This window comes from Bombina bombina, chromosome 1, assembly GCF_027579735.1.
Source record: "Bombina bombina isolate aBomBom1 chromosome 1, aBomBom1.pri, whole genome shotgun sequence".
NCBI lineage: Eukaryota > Metazoa > Chordata > Amphibia > Anura > Bombinatoridae > Bombina > Bombina bombina.
In genome coordinates this window covers 773,912,361-773,933,221 of record NC_069499.1, presented here as the reverse complement: position 1 = coordinate 773,933,221, position 20,861 = coordinate 773,912,361, and the positions used below count along the sequence as shown (strand labels likewise).

Here is a 20,861-nt window from a genome sequence, read left to right as displayed (position 1 = left end):
CAAGGACCCCTACACAGCAGCCTTCCAAAAAGAAGGAACACTTCCCAAGGGAAGAAAAGTACTCTGACCCACAGCATCACAATACCAGAATACATTCCGTAATTCTGAGGATGCAAGAGAGGGAAAAAACCCTACGAGGTGAGAAAACAAGGACCCACAGGTCCTTTACAGATACTGAGGTACCTCCCAATACAGGAGAACACTGAAAAAACCTTTCCTCACCCTAGGTGAGAAGAAAAGGATTAAGGCAACGGTAATCATCCTACCAATAGAGGCTAAACCCCAATATCGTCCTTCAAGTTGTAAGCCAACTGGAGCCTACCAGAAGCATCAGATGTTCCAGCAGACATATAGGGATCCGTCAGACACCTCAAACTGAAGCCTCAGGCCGATATAAATTTCCCATGAGAGAGTCAGAAACCTCCCGCCCTTTCCAACAGGACCGGCCATATATATTCCTGGCAAGAGACATGGTCCTAAGCCGGAGTCCTCGAAAAACAGAACTGATCTGAAGATCTAATGCTCCTGAGGAACCCGTAAGCTGCCTCCTATGGTTAGGAGCGCACCCAGACAGTGCCTTCTGCCATCTAAATCCTTAGATGTAAAGACCCTAGCAACAGCCACAAAACAAAGAGTCCAAGAGGACTCCCCACCGGATTCAGAAGGCGGGCAAGCAGTACCCCTGGATTGCAAGGTAATCCATATAGACAAGCCCAACGTCCTGACCCCCACACTGGAGAATATAAATGGTCAAATTTCTGACCCAGACAGACGGAAAGACTGCAACTGACCCCAGATCCCCTATCCCTAAGCCCAAAGAGCTAGATCTGCAATAAGATCGACGGATACCATCCGAGAGTCCAAAGACCCTGGTATGATAAGTGGCAGTTCATATCTTGAGAAAACGACAGTTTCCAGAGATCCTTGCAGGATCGGTCTTCCGACATCCTTGAAATGGAATAATAACGGGAGCTTAGCAGCTCTTTGTAGAAAGACAGGGAGGCCCCTGTACTCTACGTACTAGAGCAAATAAAACACTGAGAACGGAAGGAAGGACATGCTCACACTTCCAGAAAAATGACCCAAGACGGGAGGGAAGGAAACATTGCCCCCGCAAACTGAATGTGACTAGACCAGAGTCGTCATCCGGAGATTCCGCAAGAGGAGACGCAAATCATCCAACCTATAGTAGATCTCCGGAAGTCAATCTCATTTCCCAATCCAAAGGAATGAAAGCCTACTGTTCCAAGTCTCCAGGGACCCTAGGAACCACGATGACCTCTGCAAAAAAACAGTAATGTATCGCAAGCTATAATGTAAGCTAAAACTAACTTATATCGGAGCTCACAACCTCCCTACCGAAAGCGTTGAATGTATGCCCCAGGCCCCTTACTTCGTAGTAGGATCCGAGCCCGGAGTCCATAACACTTGGCCATAAGAGACAGTTCTCTCTCTATTTTTTTTTCTTATTTAAACCTACAGGATAATCAGCACCACAATGGTGACATGAACCGAAGAAACAGTAGACAGTGCCCGACCAGTACCTGTCTGGTACAAGAACACTCCACAAATGTCTAAGGTCCAAGAAAAATCGACCCAAAGGTTTGAAAATATTAACTATAAAACAGAACCTCGGTCTTAACCAAAGTGCGCAACTTCCGAGGAAGTGTCCATGCGACCAAAAAATCGCAAGTATCAGTTCCAGAGAAGAACATCCCCAAAACGGAAGTTATATCAAACGTGAAATTATACAACAAATCAAATACATCATAACGGATTAAAAATAAACATAAGGAAGCACCCGTGGGTGAACGCCCAAGGAAAAAAGGTACGCCAAACCGGAGCAGCCGATCAGAGGCCCCTCCCAAGCTCAGATCTGGAACTGATACATAGAGGAAAAACAAAAAAAAAGAGACGTCAAGAAGATTAGCTTCATCCCCCAGCGTCATATCCAATGTGCCATCTGGCATCTAACGCCTCGGATCTCTCGGCCCACTAGGACTAGGATCCTCTAGCAATGCCAAAACATGCCGTAGTAGGACACGAAGACGTGCCAACCTATAACAGAAGGCAAAGTCATCCCTTGCCGGATCGACAAACGACTCTGGCCCCAAGGTTGGGGCCCCTGAAGCCTCAGAGACCCACGCTTCCCCAGAAGACCAAACTAAGTTGGGCGATCCCACGCCTGACGGGCCCTGGTTAACAGAACACGGACAGTATCTTAAAAATATTTCTCTTGGTAGATACAAGGCAGCAGAACCGTGCCGTAACCTCCAGAGGAAACAAGCCACCTTCCTGTGAGTAAAGGCCATAGGAACACCTGCTTGCCCAGCAAAGGAAAGTTCTTTGACACGCGCCTCACAGGACCTAGAATCTTCGGGGGCAGGTGAATCAACATACTCTGAGGACCCTGAATCGGGAGAAGAGAATACTCTGGAACGGCAATCAGAACATATCTGATGGGCATGGATAACCCGGGCCATTTCATATTCATCACAAGATGTATTTTCCGCATCAGAGACATCCGTGTCTAAAAAATCAGAATCCACCATTTTGGGATTACAAAAATGACAAACACTAACTGGCACCTCTTTTACACCCCCAATGGCTGGGGCACTCACCACCTCCTGTGAACCAAACAACCGACGAGCAGACTCTCTCTGTTGCCACACAGTCAACATACCGAAGTGAAAAAAATGTAAAAGCACCAAGTCACAAGGTGCACCATGCAAGTCATAAAAAGAGCGCGCAAATCTAAGATCGTGCCAATTGATGATAAGGCCGTAATGTTCCAAAAAGCCAAGAGCCTTTAAAGTATTACTACACAATCAGCAGATAGAACCACATTGCAAACATGATTAAAGTCCCACCTGTTCAATAACCCCCTTCAGAGGATATTAACCCATGATTCCTGATTTAAGATAAAAGGAGTCCCACTGGGACCCTACCTTTTCACGTTAACATCACATCACATAATGAAGTAAAATTAAATGATCTTACCGGAATCTACACCGTGGAACAGGAACACGGCCCTTCAAGTGTGACAGATAGTAGCCTCGACAGGACTACTTAAAACTCCAGTCCCATTTCGAAGAGTACTACCCTCCATAAGAGACTATCTGGAACTTCCGACACTTCTCTGCCAACCTCCTGTGGCGAAAGGCAAAAAATGACTGGGAGATGAGGGAAGTGGGGGAGGTATTTGAAGACTTTGACTGGGGTGTCTTTGCCTCCTCCTGGTGGCCAGGTTCTGAATTCCCAAAAGTAATGAATGCAGCTGTGGACTATTCCCGTTTTGAGAAGAAAATGCCAGTCAAACACTCGGCTGCATTTGGAGAGGTGTTAGTAGCAGACATAGCAGGGTTTTTATGGTACTTTACAGATCTCTAAGGCCTCATCTAGAATATTGTGTACAGTTCTGGAGACCCCATCTCCAGAAGGCTATAAATAAACTAGAAACTGTCCAAAGGAGGGCTACTAAAATGGTACATGGTCTAAAATCTAAAACATACAAAGAAAGACTTTTTTGATCTAAACATATATAGCTTAGAGGAGAGAAGGGAAAGAGGTGACATGATAGAAACCTTCAAATATATGAAGGGACTTAATAAAGTAGAAGCTCAAAGCATTTTCCACAAAAAAAGTAATACCAAAACAAGGGGTCACAATTTTACGTGACAGCTTAGCAGATTCAGGAAAAATGTGAGAGAGGTCGTAAACACAGACACAGTAAAATATTTTTAAAATGCTTGGGACATGCATAAGGCTATCCTAGGAAAACAGTAACATGTAATATGGGTAGACTTAATGGGTAAGCATCATGCCTTTGGGATTGGCACGTAACTTTTTAACATCTTACGCACTTTTTTTTTTTTTTTTACTTTTTGTGAAGTATACATGGTAGTTTGGAAGAACAAATATTTTCATTGAACAATAATTCTAAGTGTAGTTTTTAATGAGTATACTTACTAATATCTTGCATTATCATGGTGTGGGGCATTGTGTGTTCCTGGGCCTGCAGCTCGAGGCATCCCCCACCAGGATCCATGTTTAGTCCCAATCATTCAAGCAATCTAGAAAAAATGAATAATAAATATTGAAAAGCACAAAAGTCAATTCATTGTTGCCAGAGTTTAACCCCTTAGTAACCAGACCATTTTTTTTTTAAATTTTCTTACCCTTAAGGACCAGGGCTATTTTTACATTTCTGCTGTGTTTGTGTTTAGCTGTAATTTTCATCTTACTCATTTACTGTACCCACACATTATATACCGTTTTTCTCGCCATTAAATGGACTTTCTAAATATACCATTATTTTCATCATATCTTATAATTTACTATAATTTTTTTTTTATATAACATATGATGAAAAAATTGAAAAACACTTCTAACTTTGACCCCCAAAATCTGTTACACATCTATAACCATCAAAAAACAACCATGCTAAATAGTTTCTTAATTTTGTCCTGAGTTTAGAAATACCCAATGTTTACATGTTCTTTCATTTTTTTTGCAAGTTATAGGGCAATAAGTACAAGTAGCACTTCGATATTTCCAAACCCCCCCCAAAAAATTAGCGATAGTTACATTGTAACACTGATATCTGTCAGGAATTCCTAAATAACCCTTCACATGTATAATTTTTTTTTTAGTAGACAACCCAAATTATTGATCTAGGCCCATTTTGGTATATTTCATGCCACCATTTCACCACCAAATGCGATAAAATAAAATAAATCGTTAACTTTTTTCACAAACTTTAAGTTTCTCACTGAAATTATTTACAAACAGCTTGTGCACTTATGGCACAAATGGTTCCAAATGCTTCTCTGGGATCCCTTTTGTCCAGTAATAGCAGACATATATGGCTTTGGCATTGCTTTTGGCAATTAGAAGGCCACTAAAGGCCGCTGTGCACCACACTTGTATTATGCCCAAAAGTGAAGGGGTTAATTAGGTAGCTTGTAGGGTTAATTTTATCTTTAGTGTAGATATCAGCCTCCCACCAGACACATCCCACTCCTGATCCCTCCCTGACCCCTCTCAAACAGCTCTCATCCCTCCCCCACCTCACAATTGTCACAGCCATCTTAAGTACTGGCAGAAAGTCTACCAGTACTAAAATAAAAGGCTTTTTTTTATATTTTATTTTTTATATATTATTCTGCAGTGTTGGATCCCCCCTTAGCCCCCAACCTCCATGATCCCCCCCAAACAGCTCTCTAACCCTCCCCTGTTACCTTTTTGCAGCCATCTAGGGTACTAGCAGCTGTCGACCAGTACCCAGTTTGCTAAAAAATTTGCTTTATTTTATAAATAAAAAATTCTGTAGTGTAGCTGGCCCCCTCAATACCTTACCCCCCTCCCAGATCCCTTCCCCAATATTTATACCCCCCTCTACCTCCTTCCTTTTCATATGTACTATAGTGTAGCGGTCCCGCGCGCCCCCGGACCCATCATCCGCCCTAAGAGGAAGTTCAGGAACTCGACTTCCAGCGATGGGCCGCCCACCCGCCTTCCTTGCTATTCCTCTGAAGCCACCAACGCTGGCCGATGCAGAGAGGGCCACAGAGTGGCTCTCTCTGCATCGGATGCTTAAAAAAGGGTATTGCAGGATGTAATATCGAGGCATCACTGCAATACTATGAAAGCGGCTGGAAGCGATCATGATCACTTCTATCGCTTGAAAACCCTGAGGACATGCAGGGTACGTCCTTAGTCATTAACCACCATTTTATGTAGGACGTACCCTGCACGTCCTTGGTCATTAAGGGGTTAAAGTGACATGAAACCTAATTTTTTTCTTTTATGGTTAAGATAGACCACATTTTTAAACATATTTCATATTTACTTCCATTATTTTTTCTTCATTCTCTTGGTATTCTTAATTGAATGAGCAGCAATGCACTACTGGGAGTTAGCTGAACACATCAGTAACCCAATTAAAAGAGGCACATATGTGCAACCACCAATCAGCAGCTAGATCCCAGCTCCTGGGTCCACATAGGTGTGCTTTTCAACAAAGGATATCAGGATAATTGAGCAAATTAGAAAATGGAAGTAAATTGCAATGTTGTTTAAAATTGTGTTTTCTATCTGAATCTTGAAAGAAAATATTGGGTGTCATGTCCCTTTAAGGTTGTTCCATTTGTTACCTTTGTGAGACCAGAAACATGTTTTTTGTACAGATAAGAAAAACATTTTAGATAAAAGATATATTCTACATGAATTGCTTTATACCAGGTTACTATGAAAACAAAGTTAATGCCAAAGCACAATAAAAATATGGAAGATAAAACATAGCTTATAAATATTGCTATTATAAAGAAAGGTAACACTGTGAAGTAAAAAAAAATAGTAAAAAGGAAAGAAAATGAGGAATGACAGTCACCAAATTTGGCCTACACTCCATAGTTAAGAACCAAATAACTTTTTGGGAAATGTTCCTGAATAAACATTATGATATAACTGCCAGTTATCACTTCACTTAAAGTGAAAGTAAATCCTAGCGTTGTACAAATGCTAGGATTGACTTTTGAAACAAATAAAGGGGACTTTTATTCATGAAGTATAAGATACTTCATGTAGAAAGCTCCTTTTTTTAGTTTTTTTTAGCCGTGGGCTGCTGTAGCCCCTAAGAACGGCGATCGATTGAATCAAATAAAGGAGCTTTCTACATGAAGTATCTTATACTTCATGAATGAAAGTGACCTTTATTTGTTTCAAAAGTCAATCCTAGCGTTTGTAAAACTCTAGGATTGACTTTCACTTTAACATCAGATCCCTATACATAGTTTATCAAATTTCATTAAAGGGCCATAATACCCAAATGTTTAAACACTTGAAAGTGATGATGCATAGCTGTAAAAAGCTGACTAGAAAATATCTCCTGAACATCTCTATGCAAAAAAGAAAGATATTTTACCTCAAAAGTTCCTCAGTAGCCACCTCCCATTGTAAAGGATTTCTAAGCAGCATTTTAGTGTGTCTGTCCTGGGACAGCTGAAAGGATGAGCCTCGTGAACTCTCATATTATTTCACCAATCAGGTAAAGGAAGCTTACTATGAAATCTAATGAGAGTTAAGTCAAATCTCATGAGATCACAGTAAGAGTTCATGACCTCAGCACTGCTGATGCTGATTGGCTGCTGTTCATTTCTTCATTTTTTTTTTTTTACCTGCAGCTGGGAGCAGGTGAAGTATAACTTTTTACACAGAACTTACTCTGCTGATCTGAGGACATTGTGAGGTAAAATATCTTCCTTTTTTACATAGAGATGCTCAGGTGATATTTTCCTGTCAGCTTTTTACAGTTATACTGCATCAGTTTCAAGTGATTTAGCATATAAGTATTATGTCCCTTTAATGAAGCAAAAAATGGTTTATCAGACCAGTTCATGATTTTGTGCTAAAATCTAATTCCAACTAAAATCAGTAATCTCAAACAATGAAGTTCTGCAGGAAGTTTCAGACAAGAGCATGCAGATATGTTTATGATGGACTCTTACAAAAAAATACTATTAGCCAAAACATGCTCTCCCAGCCCTGTCATATGCCCACTCTGATTGGGTAGCATTTTAGAATTTCAGGCTGGATTCTACAACTCAGTAGATTTGCATAATCAGCAAATGCAAGATAACAAGACAATGCAATAGCACTTAGTCTGAACTTCAAATGAGTAGTAGATTTTTTTTCTGACAATTTTAAAAGTTATGTATTTTTCCACTCCCCCTGTACCATGTGACAGTCATCAGCCATTCACAAATGCATACACGTACCATGTGACAGCCATCAGCCATTCACAAATGTATACACACTTATTCTTGCACATGCTCAGTAGGAGCTGGTGACTCAAAAAGTTTAAATATAAAAAGAATGTGCACATTTTGGTAATGTAAGTAAATTGGAAAGTTGTTTAAAATGGCATGCTCTATCTGAATAATGAAAGTTTAATTTTGATTGAGTGTCCCTTTAATTTGAAGCAAAACAATATTTCTCTTGTAAGGTGTATCCAGTCCACGGATCATCCATTACTTGTGGGGATATTCTCCTTCCCAACAGGAAGCTGCAAGAGGATCACCCACAGCAGAGCTGTCTATACAGCTCCTCCCCGAACTGCCACCACCAGTCATTCTCTTGCAGCTCTCGACACGACATCAAAAGTTTATTATTTTCAAATGGTACCGGAGTTGTACTGTTTTAGCCTCAGGCAGAAAGTTGAAGAAGAGTCTGCCTGTGGTTTTTGATGATCTTAGCAGGTTGTAACTAAGATCCATTGCTGTTCTCAAACATAACTGAATAGATGAGGTAACTTCAGCTGGGGGAATGGCGTGCAGGGTCTCCTGCTATGAGGTATGTGCAGTTTAAATTTGTCTAGAGACATGAATATGCTAGAAAATGCTGTTAATACCGGATTTATTTAAGGTAAGCCTGATTACAGTGATTTAATAACGACTAGTATCATGCTTGCTGTAAAAGGTAATATTCTTATTACTTTCTCACATTACTGAAAATAAGTTAACGTTTGCTGGAAGTGTTTAAACGTTTTTTTCTACATATTGGTGATAAAACTTTATTGGGGCCCAGTTTTTTCCACATGGCTGGCTAGATTTTGCCTAGGGATAGTTTTTTATGGCCCTCTCACTGTGAGTACAGGTTGGGAGGGGCCTAATTTCAGGCCTAAATCGTGCAGTAGTTTTTGCAGCTTGAGACTTCCAGCTTCCCTGAAGGAGTCCCCTGAACACTTAGGGCCTCTACAAAGGGTTTTTGTGCCTTCAAAAGTCATTGTATGTGCAGGTAGGGCCACAGCAGAGCTGTGGCAGTTTGTTGTGACTGTTAAAAAGATGGGGGGTTTTGGACCGGTTTTGAAACTAAGGGGTTAATCATCCATTTGCAAGTGGGTGCAATGCTCTGTTAGTCTATTATACACACTGTAAAAATTTCGTAAGATTTACTGCTTTTTATCACTGTTTTTCAATTTCTGACAAAATGTGTTTCTCTTAAAGGCACAGTACCGTTTTTATTTTTTGCTTGTTTACATTTATCAAAGCGTTTTCCAAGCTTGCTGGTCTCATTGCTAGTCTGTTTAAACATGTCTGACATAGAGGAAACTCCTTGTTCATTATGTTTAGAAGCCATTGTGGAACCACCTCTTAGAATGTGTACCAAATGCACTCATTTTACTATAGATTACAAAGACCATATTCTGGCTTTAAAAAAATTTTCACCAGAAGAAATTGACAAGGAGGAAGTTATGCCGTCTAACTCTCCCCACGTGTAAGAACCTATAACTTCCGCTCAAGGGACGCCCGCTCCAGGGACTTTTAGCCATGCTGCCTGGAGTAGTCTGATCCACACATCCCTATCAGTGTTTAGCATCAGAAACACAGGCATTGTATTTCAACTGAGTTCACAGCAGCTTATTTGCTTCTAGACATGCTCCAGCCGATAATTAGTGTGTACTTCTGCATTCTACCAAAAGGAAGATTGGGTGGGTTTTAGAGTAGGGTTGGGTGTGTGGGTGGTGGGTTTTAATGTTGGGGGGTATTGTATTTTTACAGGTAAAAGAGCTGATTACTTTGGGGCAATGCCCCGCAAAAGGCCCTTTTAAGGGCTATTTGTAATTTAGTATAGGGTAGGGATTTTTTATTTTTATTTTGGGGGGCTTTTTTATTTTATTAGGGGGATTAGATTAGGTGTAATTAGTTTTAAAAAAAAATAATTATTTTATTTTTTTTCTGTATTTTAGTGTTTGTTGTTTTCCGTACTTTAGTTTATTTAACCCCTTAAGGACACAGCCATTTTTCAATTTCTTTCCCTTAAGGACCAGGGCTATTTTTACATTTCTGCGGTGTTTGTGTTTAGCTGTAATTTTCCTCTTACTCATTTACTGTACCCACACATATTATATACCGTTTTTCTCGCCATTAAATGGACTTTCTAAAGATACCATTATTTTCATCATATCTTATAATTTACTATAAAAAAAATTATAAAATATGAGGAAAAAATGGAAAAAAACACACTTTTTCTAACTTTGACCCCCAAAATCTGTTACACATCTACAACCACCAAAAAACACCCATGCTAAATAGTTTCTAAATTTTGTCCTGAGTTTAGAAATACCCAATATTTACATGTTCTTCACGTTTTTCGCAAGTTATAGGGCAATAAGTACAAGTAGCACTTTGCTATTTCCAAACCACTTTTTTTCAAAATTAGCGCTAGTTACATTGGGACACTGATATTTTTCAGGAATCCCTGAATATCCCTTGACATGTATATATATTTTTTTAGAAGACATCCCAAAGTAATGATCTAAGCCCATTTTGGTATATTTCATGCCACCATTTCACCGCCAAATGAGATCAAATAAAGAAAAAATTCACTTTTTCATAATTTTTTACACAAACTTTAGGTTTCTCACTGAAATTATTTGCAAACAACTTGTGCAATTATGGCATAAATGGTTGTAAACGCTTCTCTGGGATCTCCTTTGTTCATAAATAGCAGACATATATGGCTTTGGCATTGCTTTTTGGTAATTAGAAGGCCGCTAAATGCCACTGCGCACCACACATGTATTATGCCCAGCAGTGAAGGGGTTAATTAGGGAGCATGTAGGGAGCTTCTAGGGTTAATTTTAGCTTTAGTGTAGTGTAGTAGACAACCCCAAGTATTGATCTAGGCCCATCTTGGTATATTTCATGCCACCATGTCACCGCCAAATGCGATCAAATAAAAAAAAAATGTTACATTTTTTACAATTTTAGGTTTCTCACTGAAATTATTTACAAACAACTTGTGCAATTATGGCATAAATGGTTGTAAATGCTTCTCTGGGATCCCCTTTGTTCAGAAATAGCAGATATTTATGGCTTTTATGTTGCTTTTTGGTAATTAGAAGGCTGTTAAATGCTGCTGCGCATCACACGTGTATTATGCCCAGCAGTGCAGGGGTTAATTAGATAGCTTGTAGGGAGCTTGCAGGGTTAATTTTAGCTTTAGTGTAGAGATCAGCCTCCCACCTGAGAGATCCCACCCCCTGATCCCTCCCAAACATCTCTCTTCCCTCCCCCACCCCACAATTGTCCCCGCCATCTTAAGTACTGGCAGAAACTCTGCCAGTACTAAAATAAAAGGCTTTTTTTTTTTTTTATGAATTTTTTTTTAAAAAAAATATCTGTTTAGCTGTGATGGACCCCCCCTTAGCCCCTAACCTCTCTGATCCCCCCCCAAACAGCTCTATAACACTTGCCCACATCCTATTTGCTGCCATCTTGGGTACTGGCAGCTGTCTGCCAGAACCCAATTTGCCTCAAAAAAAACATAATTTATGCTTACCTGATAAATTCCTTTCTTCTGTTGTGTGATCAGTCCACGGGTCATCATTACTTCTGGGATATAACTCCTCCCCAACAGGAAATGCAAGAGGATTCACCCAGCAGAGCTGCATATAGCTCCTCCCCTCTACGTCACTCCCAGTCATTCGACCAAGAATCAACGAGAAAGGAGAAACCAAGGGTGAAGTGGTGACTGGAGTATAATTTAAAAAATATTTACCTGCCTTAAAAAACAGGGCGGGCCGTGGACTGATCACACAACAGAAGAAAGGAATTTATCAGGTAAGCATAAATTATGTTTTCTTCTGTTATGTGTGATCAGTCCACGGGTCATCATTACTTCTGGGATACCAATACCAAAGCAAAAGTACACGGATGACGGGAGGGATAGGCAGGCTCATTATACAGAAGGAACCACTGCCTGAAGAACCTTTCTCCCAAAAATAGCCTCCGAAGAAGCAAAAGTGTCAAATTTGTAAAATTTGGAAAAAGTATGAAACGAAGACCAAGTTGCAGCCTTGCAAATCTGTTCAACAGAGGCCTCATTCTTAAAGGCCCAAGTGGAAGCCACAGCTCTAGTAGAATGAGCTGTAATTCTTTCAGGAGGCTGCTGTCCAGCAGTCTCATAGGCTAAACGAATTATGCTACGAAGCCAGAAGGAGAGAGAGGTAGCCGAAGCCTTATGACCTCTCCTCTGACCAGAGTACACGACAAACAGGGAAGACGTTTGTCGAAAATCCTTAGTTGCCTGCAAGTAGAACTTGAGGGCACGAACTACATCCAGATTGTGTAGAAGACGTTCCTTCTTTGAAGAAGGATTCGGGCACAGGGAAGGAACCACGATCTCTTGATTGATGTTCCTGTTAGTTACTACCTTAGGTAAGAACCCAGGTTTAGTACGCAGAACTACCTTATCTGAATGAAAAATCAAATAAGGAGAATCACAATGTAAAGCTGATAACTCAGAGACTCTCCGAGCCGAAGAAATAGCCATTAAAAATAACACTTTCCAAGATAACAACTTTATATCAACGGAATGAAGGGGTTCAAACGGAACTCCTTGTAGAACGTTAAGAACAAGGTTTAAACTCCATGGCGGAGCAACAGTTTTAAACACAGGCTTGATTCTAGCTAAAGCCTGACAAAAAGCCTGGACGTCTGGATTTTCTGACAGACGCCTGTGCAACAAGATGGACAGAGCTGAGATCTGTCCCTTTAATGAACTAGCCGATAAACCCTTTTCTAAACCTTCTTGTAGAAAGGACAATATCCTAGGAATCCTAACCTTACTCCAGGAGTAACCTTTGGATTCGCACCAGTATAGGTATTTACGCCATATCTTATGGTAAATCCTTCTGGTAACAGGCTTCCTAGCCTGTATCAGGGTATCGATAACCGACTCAGAAAAACCACGTTTTGATAAAATCAAGCGTTCAATTTCCAAGCAGTCAGCTTCAGAGAAGTTAGATTTTGATGTTTGAATGGACCCTGTATCAGAAGGTCCTGTCTTAGAGGTAGAGACCAAGGCGGACAGGATGACATGTCCACTAGATCTGCATACCAAGTCCTGCGTGGCCATGCAGGCGCTATTAGAATCACTGATGCTCTCTCCTGTTTGATTTTGGCAATCAATCGAGAAAGCAGCGGGAAGGGTGGAAACACATAAGCCATCCCGAAGTTCCAAGGTGCTGTCAAAGCATCTATCAGAACCGCTCCCGGATCCCTGGATCTGGACCCGTAGCGAGGAAGTTTGGCGTTCTGGCGAGACGCCATGAGATCTATCTCTGGTTTGCCCCAACGTCGAAGTATTTGGGCAAAGACCTCCGGATGAAGTTCCCACTCCCCCGGATGAAAAGTCTGGCGACTCAAGAAATCCGCCTCCCAGTTCTCCACTCCCGGGATGTGGATTGCTGACAGGTGGCAAGAGTGAGACTCTGCCCAGCGAATTATCTTTGATACTTCCATCATTGCTAGGGAGCTTCTTGTCCCTCCTTGATGGTTGATGTACGCTACAGTCGTGATGTTGTCCGACTGAAACCTGATGAACCCCCGAGTTTTTAACTGGGGCCAAGCCAGAAGGGCATTGAGAACTGCTCTCAATTCCAGAATGTTTATTGGTAGGAGACTTTCCTCCTGACTCCATTGTCCCTGAGCCTTCAGAGAATTCCAGACAGCGCCCCAACCTAGTAGGCTGGCGTCTGTTGTTACAATTGTCCAGTCCGGCCTGCTGAATGGCATCCCCCTGGACAGATGTGGCCGAGAAAGCCACCATAGAAGAGAGTTTCTGGTTTCTTGATCCAGATTCAGAGTAGGGGTCAAGTCTGAGTAATCCCCATTCCACTGACTCAGCATGCACAATTGCAGCGGTCTGAGATGTAGACGTGCAAAGGGTACTATGTCCATTGCTGCTACCATTAAGCCGATCACCTCCATGCATTGAGCTACTGACGGGAGTTGAATGGAATGAAGGACACGGCATGCATTTAGAAGCTTTGTTAATCTGTCTTCTGTCAGATAAATCTTCATTTCTACAGAATCTATAAGAGTCCCCAAGAATGGAACTCTTGTGAGAGGAAAAAGAGAACTCTTCTTTTCGTTCACTTTCCATCCATGCGACCTTAGAAATGCCAGAACTAACTCTGTATGAGACTTGGCAGTTTGAAAGCTTGAAGCTTGAATCAGAATGTCGTCTAGGTACGGAGCTACCGAAATTCCTCGCGGTCTTAGTACCGCCAGAAGGGCACCCAGAACCTTTGTGAAGATTCTTGGAGCCGTAGCCAATCCGAATGGAAGAGCTACAAACTGGTAATGCCTGTCTAAGAAGGCAAACCTTAGATACCGGTAATGATCTTTGTGAATCGGTATGTGAAGGTAAGCATCCTTTAAATCCACTGTGGTCATGTACTGACCCTTTTGGATCATGGGTAAGATTGTCCGAATAGTTTCCATTTTGAACGATGGAACTCTTAGGAATTTGTTTAGGATCTTTAAATCCAAGATTGGCCTGAAAGTTCCCTCTTTTTTGGGAACCACAAACAGGTTTGAGTAAAACCCTTGTCCTTGTTCCGACCGCGGAACCGGATGGATCACTCCCATTAATAACAGATCTTGTACACAGCGTAGAAACGCTTCTTTCTTTATCTGGTTTGTTGACAACCTTGACAGATGAAATCTCCCTCTTGGGGGAGAGAATTTGAAGTCTAGAAGGTAACCCTGAGATATGATCTCTAGCGCCCAGGGATCCTGAACATCTCTTGCCCAAGCCTGGGCGAAGAGAGAGAGTCTGCCCCCTACTAGATCCGGTCCCGGATCGGGGGCCCTCGATTCATGCTGTCTTAGGGGCAGCAGCAGGTTTCCTGGCCTGCTTGCCCTTGTTCCAGGACTGGTTAGGTTTCCAGCCTTGTCTGTAACGAGCAACGGCTCCTTCCTGTTTTGGTGCAGTGGAAGTTGGTGCTGCTCCTGCTTTGAAATTCCGAAAGGGACGAAAATTAGACTGTCTAGCCTTAGCTTTGGCTTTGTCTTGAGGCAGGGCGTGGCCCTTACCTCCTGTAATGTCAGCGATAATTTCTTTCAAACCGGGCCCAAATAAAGTTTGCCCTTTGAAAGGTATATTAAGTAATTTGGACTTAGAAGTTACATCAGCTGACCAGGATTTTAGCCACAGCGCCCTACGTGCCTGAATGGGCGTAAGTTCTTAGCCGTAAGTTTGGTTAAATGTACTACGGCCTCCGAAATGAATGAATTAGCTAGTTTAAGGACTCTAAGCCTGTCCGTAATGTCGTCCAGCGTAGCTGAACTAAGGTTCTCTTCCAGAGACTCCATCCAAAATGCTGCCGCAGCCGTAATCGGCGCGATGCATGCAAGGGGTTGCAATATAAAACCTTGTTGAACAAACATTTTCTTAAGGTAACCCTCTAATTTTTTATCCATTGGATCTGAAAAAGCACAGCTATCCTCCACCGGGATAGTGGTACGCTTAGCTAAAGTAGAAACTGCTCCCTCCACCTTAGGGACCGTTTGCCATAAGTCCCGTGTGGTGGCGTCTATTGGAAACATCTTTCTAAATATTGGAGGGGGTGAGAACGGCACACCGGGTCTATCCCACTCCTTAGTAACAATTTCAGTTAGTCTCTTAGGTATAGGAAAAACGTCAGTACTCGCCGGTACCGCAAAGTATTTATCCAACCTACACAATTTCTCTGGTATTGCAACAGTGTTACAATCATTAAGAGCCGCTAAAACCTCCCCTAGTAATACACGGAGGTTCTCCAATTTAAATTTAAAATTTGAAATATCTGAATCCAATCTGTTTGGATCAGAACCGTCACCCACAGAATGAAGCTCTCCGTCCTCATGCTCTGCAAGCTGTGACGCAGTATCAGACATGGCTCTAGTATTATCAGCGCACTCTGTTCTCACCCCAGAGTGATCACGCTTGCCCCTTAGTTCTGGTAATTTAGCCAAAACTTCAGTCATAACAGTAGCCATATCTTGTAATGTTATCTGTAATGGCCGCCCAGATGTACTAGGCGTCACAATATCACGCACCTCCCGGGCGGGAGATGCAGGTACTGACACGTGAGGCGAGTTAGTCGGCATAACTCTCCCCTCGCTGTTTGGTGAAATTTGTTCAATTTGTACAGATTGGCTTTTATTTAAAGTAGCATCAATACAGTTAGTACATAAATTTCTATTGGGCTCCACCTTGGCATTGGAACAAATGACACAGGTATCTTCCTCTGAATCAGACATGTTTAACACACTAGCAAATAAACTAGCAACTTGGTTACAATCTTATTTAACAAAAACGTACTGTGCCTCAAAGAAGCACTAAACGATTAACTGACAGTTGAAATAATGAACTGAAAAAAAAAAAACTGTTAAAGCATCAATCCTGAAAACAACACAACTTTTAGCAAAGGTTTGTTCCCATTAGTAAAGTAACAATAATTAATTTTGAAACGTAAAAATTACAGAGCAACGTTTTTAATCACAGTCAATATATAAGTCTCACAGCTCTGCTGAGAGAATCTACCTCCCTTCAAAGAAGTCTGAAGACCCCTGAGTTCTGTTAGAGATGAACCGGATCATGCAGGAAATACAAGAGTAACTGACTGGAAATTTTTGATGCGTAGCAAAGAGCGCCAAAAACGGCCCCTCCCCCTCACACACAGCAGTGAGTGAGAAACGAAACTGTCACAATTAAAACAAGCAACTGCCAAGTGGAAAATAATGCCCAAACATTTATTCACTCAGTACCTCAGAAAATGCAAACGATTCTACATTCCAGCAAAAACGTTTAACATAATAAATACCTATTAAAAGGTTTAATATACTTTTTACAGAGTAATTCCAGTGAAGTACCATTCCCAGAATACTGAAGTGTAGAGTATACATACATGTCATTATAACGGTATGGCAGGATTTTCTCATCAATTCCATTCAGAAAATAAAAACTGCTACATACCTCAATGCAGATTCATCTGCCCGCTGTCCCCTGATCTGAAGCTTTTACCTCCCTCAGATGGCCGAGAAACAGCAATATGATCTTAACTACTCCGGTTAAAATCATAGTAAAAACTCTGGTAGATTCTTCTTCAAACTCTGCCAGAGAGGCAATAACACGCTCCGGTGCTATTGTAAAATAACAAACTTTTGATTGAAGTTATAAAAACTAAGTATAATCACCATAGTCCTCTCACACATCCTATCTAGTCGTTGGGTGCAAGAGAATGACTGGGAGTGACGTAGAGGGGAGGAGCTATATGCAGCTCTGCTGGGTGAATCCTCTTGCATTTCCTGTTGGGGAGGAGTTATATCCCAGAAGTAATGATGACCCGTGGACTGATCACACATAACAGAAGAAATGTTTTTTTTATTTTTTTGCATGTAATTAAAAGTTTTCTGTAGTGTAGCTGCCCCCCCTAATACCCTCCTCCCTCTCCCCCTCCCAGATCCTTTTGAAAATTATTTCCCCCCTCCCTCTCTCCCCCCCTCCCTCTCCCTCACTCCCATTCATAAATTCATTGGTGGCAGTGGCTGTTACGCGATCGCGCGCATGCGCGCTCCCTGCAGGCCCCCGCATGCTCCCGGCACCCGGCGTGCACATTGCACATTCAGGAACCGGATGCCGGGTAGCAATGGGCCGCCCACCCGCCTCCCTGCAGCTGCTCCCACCCACCAACGATCGGGCCCATCGCTACCGGTGCAGAGAGGGCCACAGAGTGGCTCTCTCTGCATCGGTTTTGGAAAAAAGGTATTGCAGTGATGCCTCAAGCATTGCAGTGATGCCTTGAAAGCGTCTGGAAGCGATCAGGATCGCTTCCAGCCGCTTTAAACCCTGATGTCGTACAGGGTACGTCGCTGGTCTTTAAAGACCAGGTTGTGTGCGACGTACCCTGTACGACATGTGTCGTTAAGGGGTTAAGCGACGTTGGCGGCGGCAGATTAGGGGTTAATAAGTGTAGGTAGGTTGCGGCGACATTGGGGGGGGCAGATTAGGGGTTAATAAATATAATGTACAGTTCAGCGTTGTTGGGGGCAGCAGATTAGGGGTTCATAGGGATAATGTAGGTGGCGGCGGTGTCCGGAGCGGCAGAGTAGGGGTTAATAATTATAATGTAGGTGTCGACGATGTCGGGGACGGCAGATTAGGGGTTAATAAATGTAATCCCAGAAAAACGAAAAAATGCGGCAGCAACAAGCAGAGTAAGAAGTAATTTAAAATTCAAATACTTTATTTCACATGTCTTAAAAAAGCCAATTGGCAAAGAATACAAAGGGTAGCAGGTGATAACCCTCCTTACATGTTTCGTGCCTATGCTCGGCACTTAATCATAGGAGTTAATAAATGTAAGATTAGGGGTGTTTAGACTCGGGGTTCATGTTAGGGTGTTAGGTGTAGACATAAAATTCCTTTCCCCATAGGAATCAAACGGGTCAGCCCCATTGTTTCCTATGGGGAAATCGTGCACGAGCATGTTTAGCCAGCTCACCGCTACCGTAAGCAGCGCTGGTATTACAGTGAGATGTGGAGCTAAATTTTGCTCTCCGCTCACTTTTTTGAGGCTAACGCCGGGTTTAAAAAAAAACGTAATACCAGCGTTGGGAGCGTTGAAAAAAAAAATGCTCGTTAGCAATGCACCCAAGCTAACGCAAAACTCGTAATCTAGGCGATAGTCTTTTGACTAAAATGCCATTTTAGTTTTAGTTGTATTTTAGTCATCAGAATTTCTTTAGTTTTATGCTCATTTGAGTCTAGTTTTAGACGAAATTAACACTGTAAAATACATTTTATAAGATTAGTACAGAGATTATTCCCCGCCTCCCTCTAGTTATGGGTGTTGCCATGTTGAAATCTATCTTTCACTACATTCCAGTGCTGACCTGGTTGCAGTAATACTCCTTCAGATACCTGCAGAGTAACATTCCAAAATGGCAGCACCCATAATTTGACGGAGGTGCATGGAATGTTTTTAGTGTTTAGTGTCCCTATAAGCATTGAGAAGTTTAAGTTGACAGTTCACCCAAAAAAATTCTCCCATTTTAATTGTCCCCAATGATCAACCTATACTGAAAGTTTTGATACTGGAGTCTCGGCTATTGAATAACCTAAGTAAACACAGCCAGTAGAATAAATTAAATTCACAGTGGGGTGCAGGATAGTTAAAATAAATGTAAAGTTAACCCTGTTTGTTCATTGCATTAGGTAGAGTTTTAAAAATGAGGCAGAATTTAAGTCATCAATTTTTTTTATATTTATTTATTTATTTACTCACACTTTAACCTTTTTATACCTCCGACGATAAGCGCAGCTCTCCCGCCTGCCATATTGTCAAATTGATTGTCAGATGACGATACTTAAAACAACTAATTCTTGTGTCCCCCCCCCCCCCCAGGGAGTTCAGCGCCGTTGCACAAACGTCACGGCCGGGGGAACAAGGATTAGTTGTTTTAAGCATCATCCTCTGTCAATCAATTTAACAATATGGCGCGCGGTAGAGCTGCGTTTATCGTCAGAGGTTGAAAAAGGTTAAAATGTGAGTAAATAAATAAGTATAAAAAAAATTGATGACTTAAACTCTGCCTCATTTTTAAAACTCTACCCAATGCCCTGAACAAATAGGGTTAATTTTACATTCACTTTAAGTAATAAAATGATCATTTCCCATTGTTCTCTCTATGTACTGAGCTTTAGTTTTCCAGACAAATATAAGATAAGGAAGCAAATGTGTGTATTATTATTATTATTATTATTCTTTATTTATAAAGCACCAACAGATTCCGCAGCGCTGTTCATAGGTAACAAAGATAAAAGGACAGTACAATATGAGACACCAGACAAAATTTAACAAACAAATACAGGAGGAATTGGGAGCCCTGTTCCCGTGGGAACTTACAATCTAAATGGGTAGGAGGGTGAGAAACAGGAGGTGGGGACTGCAAAGGTGGGAATGATGTTAGTGTGAAGTTAGATGAGGGCAACTATTAGGCAAGTGGAATTCATTAGCTACTGATTTGGTTAGAGGCAAGGAGTAGATCGTTGTTGAATCTTAGGGGACGGGCTGGAGTATATTTGTTGATGAGTGAGGACAGGTATGGGGGGCTGCACTGGTAAGGGCTTTGTAGGTCAAAGTGAGAATTTTGAATTTAATTCTGCTATGAATGGGGAGCCAGTGAAGGGACTTACAGAGGGGTGCGGCAGATACAGAGCATCGGGAAAGGTGGATTAGCCTAGCAGAGGCATTTAGGATGGATTGAAGGGGGGAGAGGCGGGAGAGAGGAAGGCCAGTTAGTAGGTTGTTACAGTAGTCAAGCCGGGAAATTACTAGGGAATGGATTAGCTGTTTAGTAGTTTCAGCGCTCAGAAAAGGACGAATTTTGGAGATATTGTGTAGGTGGTTACGACAGGATGAAGAGAGCGATTGGATGTGGGGTATGAAGGACAGATTGGAGTCAAGTGTAACTCCAAGGCAGCGGACTTTGGGTGATGGGGAGATAGTGGTGTCACCGACAGTGATAGTAAAGTTAGAAACTGGAGTAGAATTAGTTGGGGGGATTAGAAGAAGCTCAGTCTTGGACATGTTGATTTTTAGGTGGTGAGAGGCCATCCAGGAAGAAATGCCAGATAAGCAGCTGCTGATGTGGGAAAGGACAGACGGAGAGAGTGCAGGGGTGGATAGGTAGATCTGAGTATCATCAGCATAGAGGTGATAGTTGAAGCCATAGCTACTAATAAGTTGACCCAGCGAGGAAGTATAAATAGAGAAGAGTAGAGGGCCTAGAACAGAGCCTTGAGGTACTCCAACAGACAGAGGCAGTGGAGAGGATGAGTCACCAGCAAATGAGACAGAAAAGGACCTATTAGAGAGATAAGAGTGGATCCAGGAGAGGGCAATGTCACAGAGCCCAAGGGAGCTGAGAGTCCGTAAGAGGAGGGGATGGTCAACAGTGTCAAAGGCAGCAGACAGGTCAAGTAAGATAAGTATAGAATAGTGGCCATTGTTTTTAGCAGAAAGA

The 20,861-nt window shown here is 41.9% G+C and overlaps 1 protein-coding gene across 2 annotated transcripts in view; it reads right to left on the bottom strand.

Moving 5' to 3' along the window:
* The window catches only part of ZNF711 (zinc finger protein 711), a 203,554-nt gene that overhangs the window by 119,222 nt on the left and 63,471 nt on the right, over positions 1-20,861 (bottom strand). For both annotated transcript variants that reach the window (XM_053699343.1, XM_053699344.1), the window contains exon 2: positions 3,970-4,073. In XM_053699343.1, coding sequence (XP_053555318.1) covers positions 3,970-4,048 — 79 coding nt within the window. In that variant the 5' untranslated portion in view covers positions 4,049-4,073. The remainder of the gene's footprint in view (positions 1-3,969; positions 4,074-20,861) is intronic.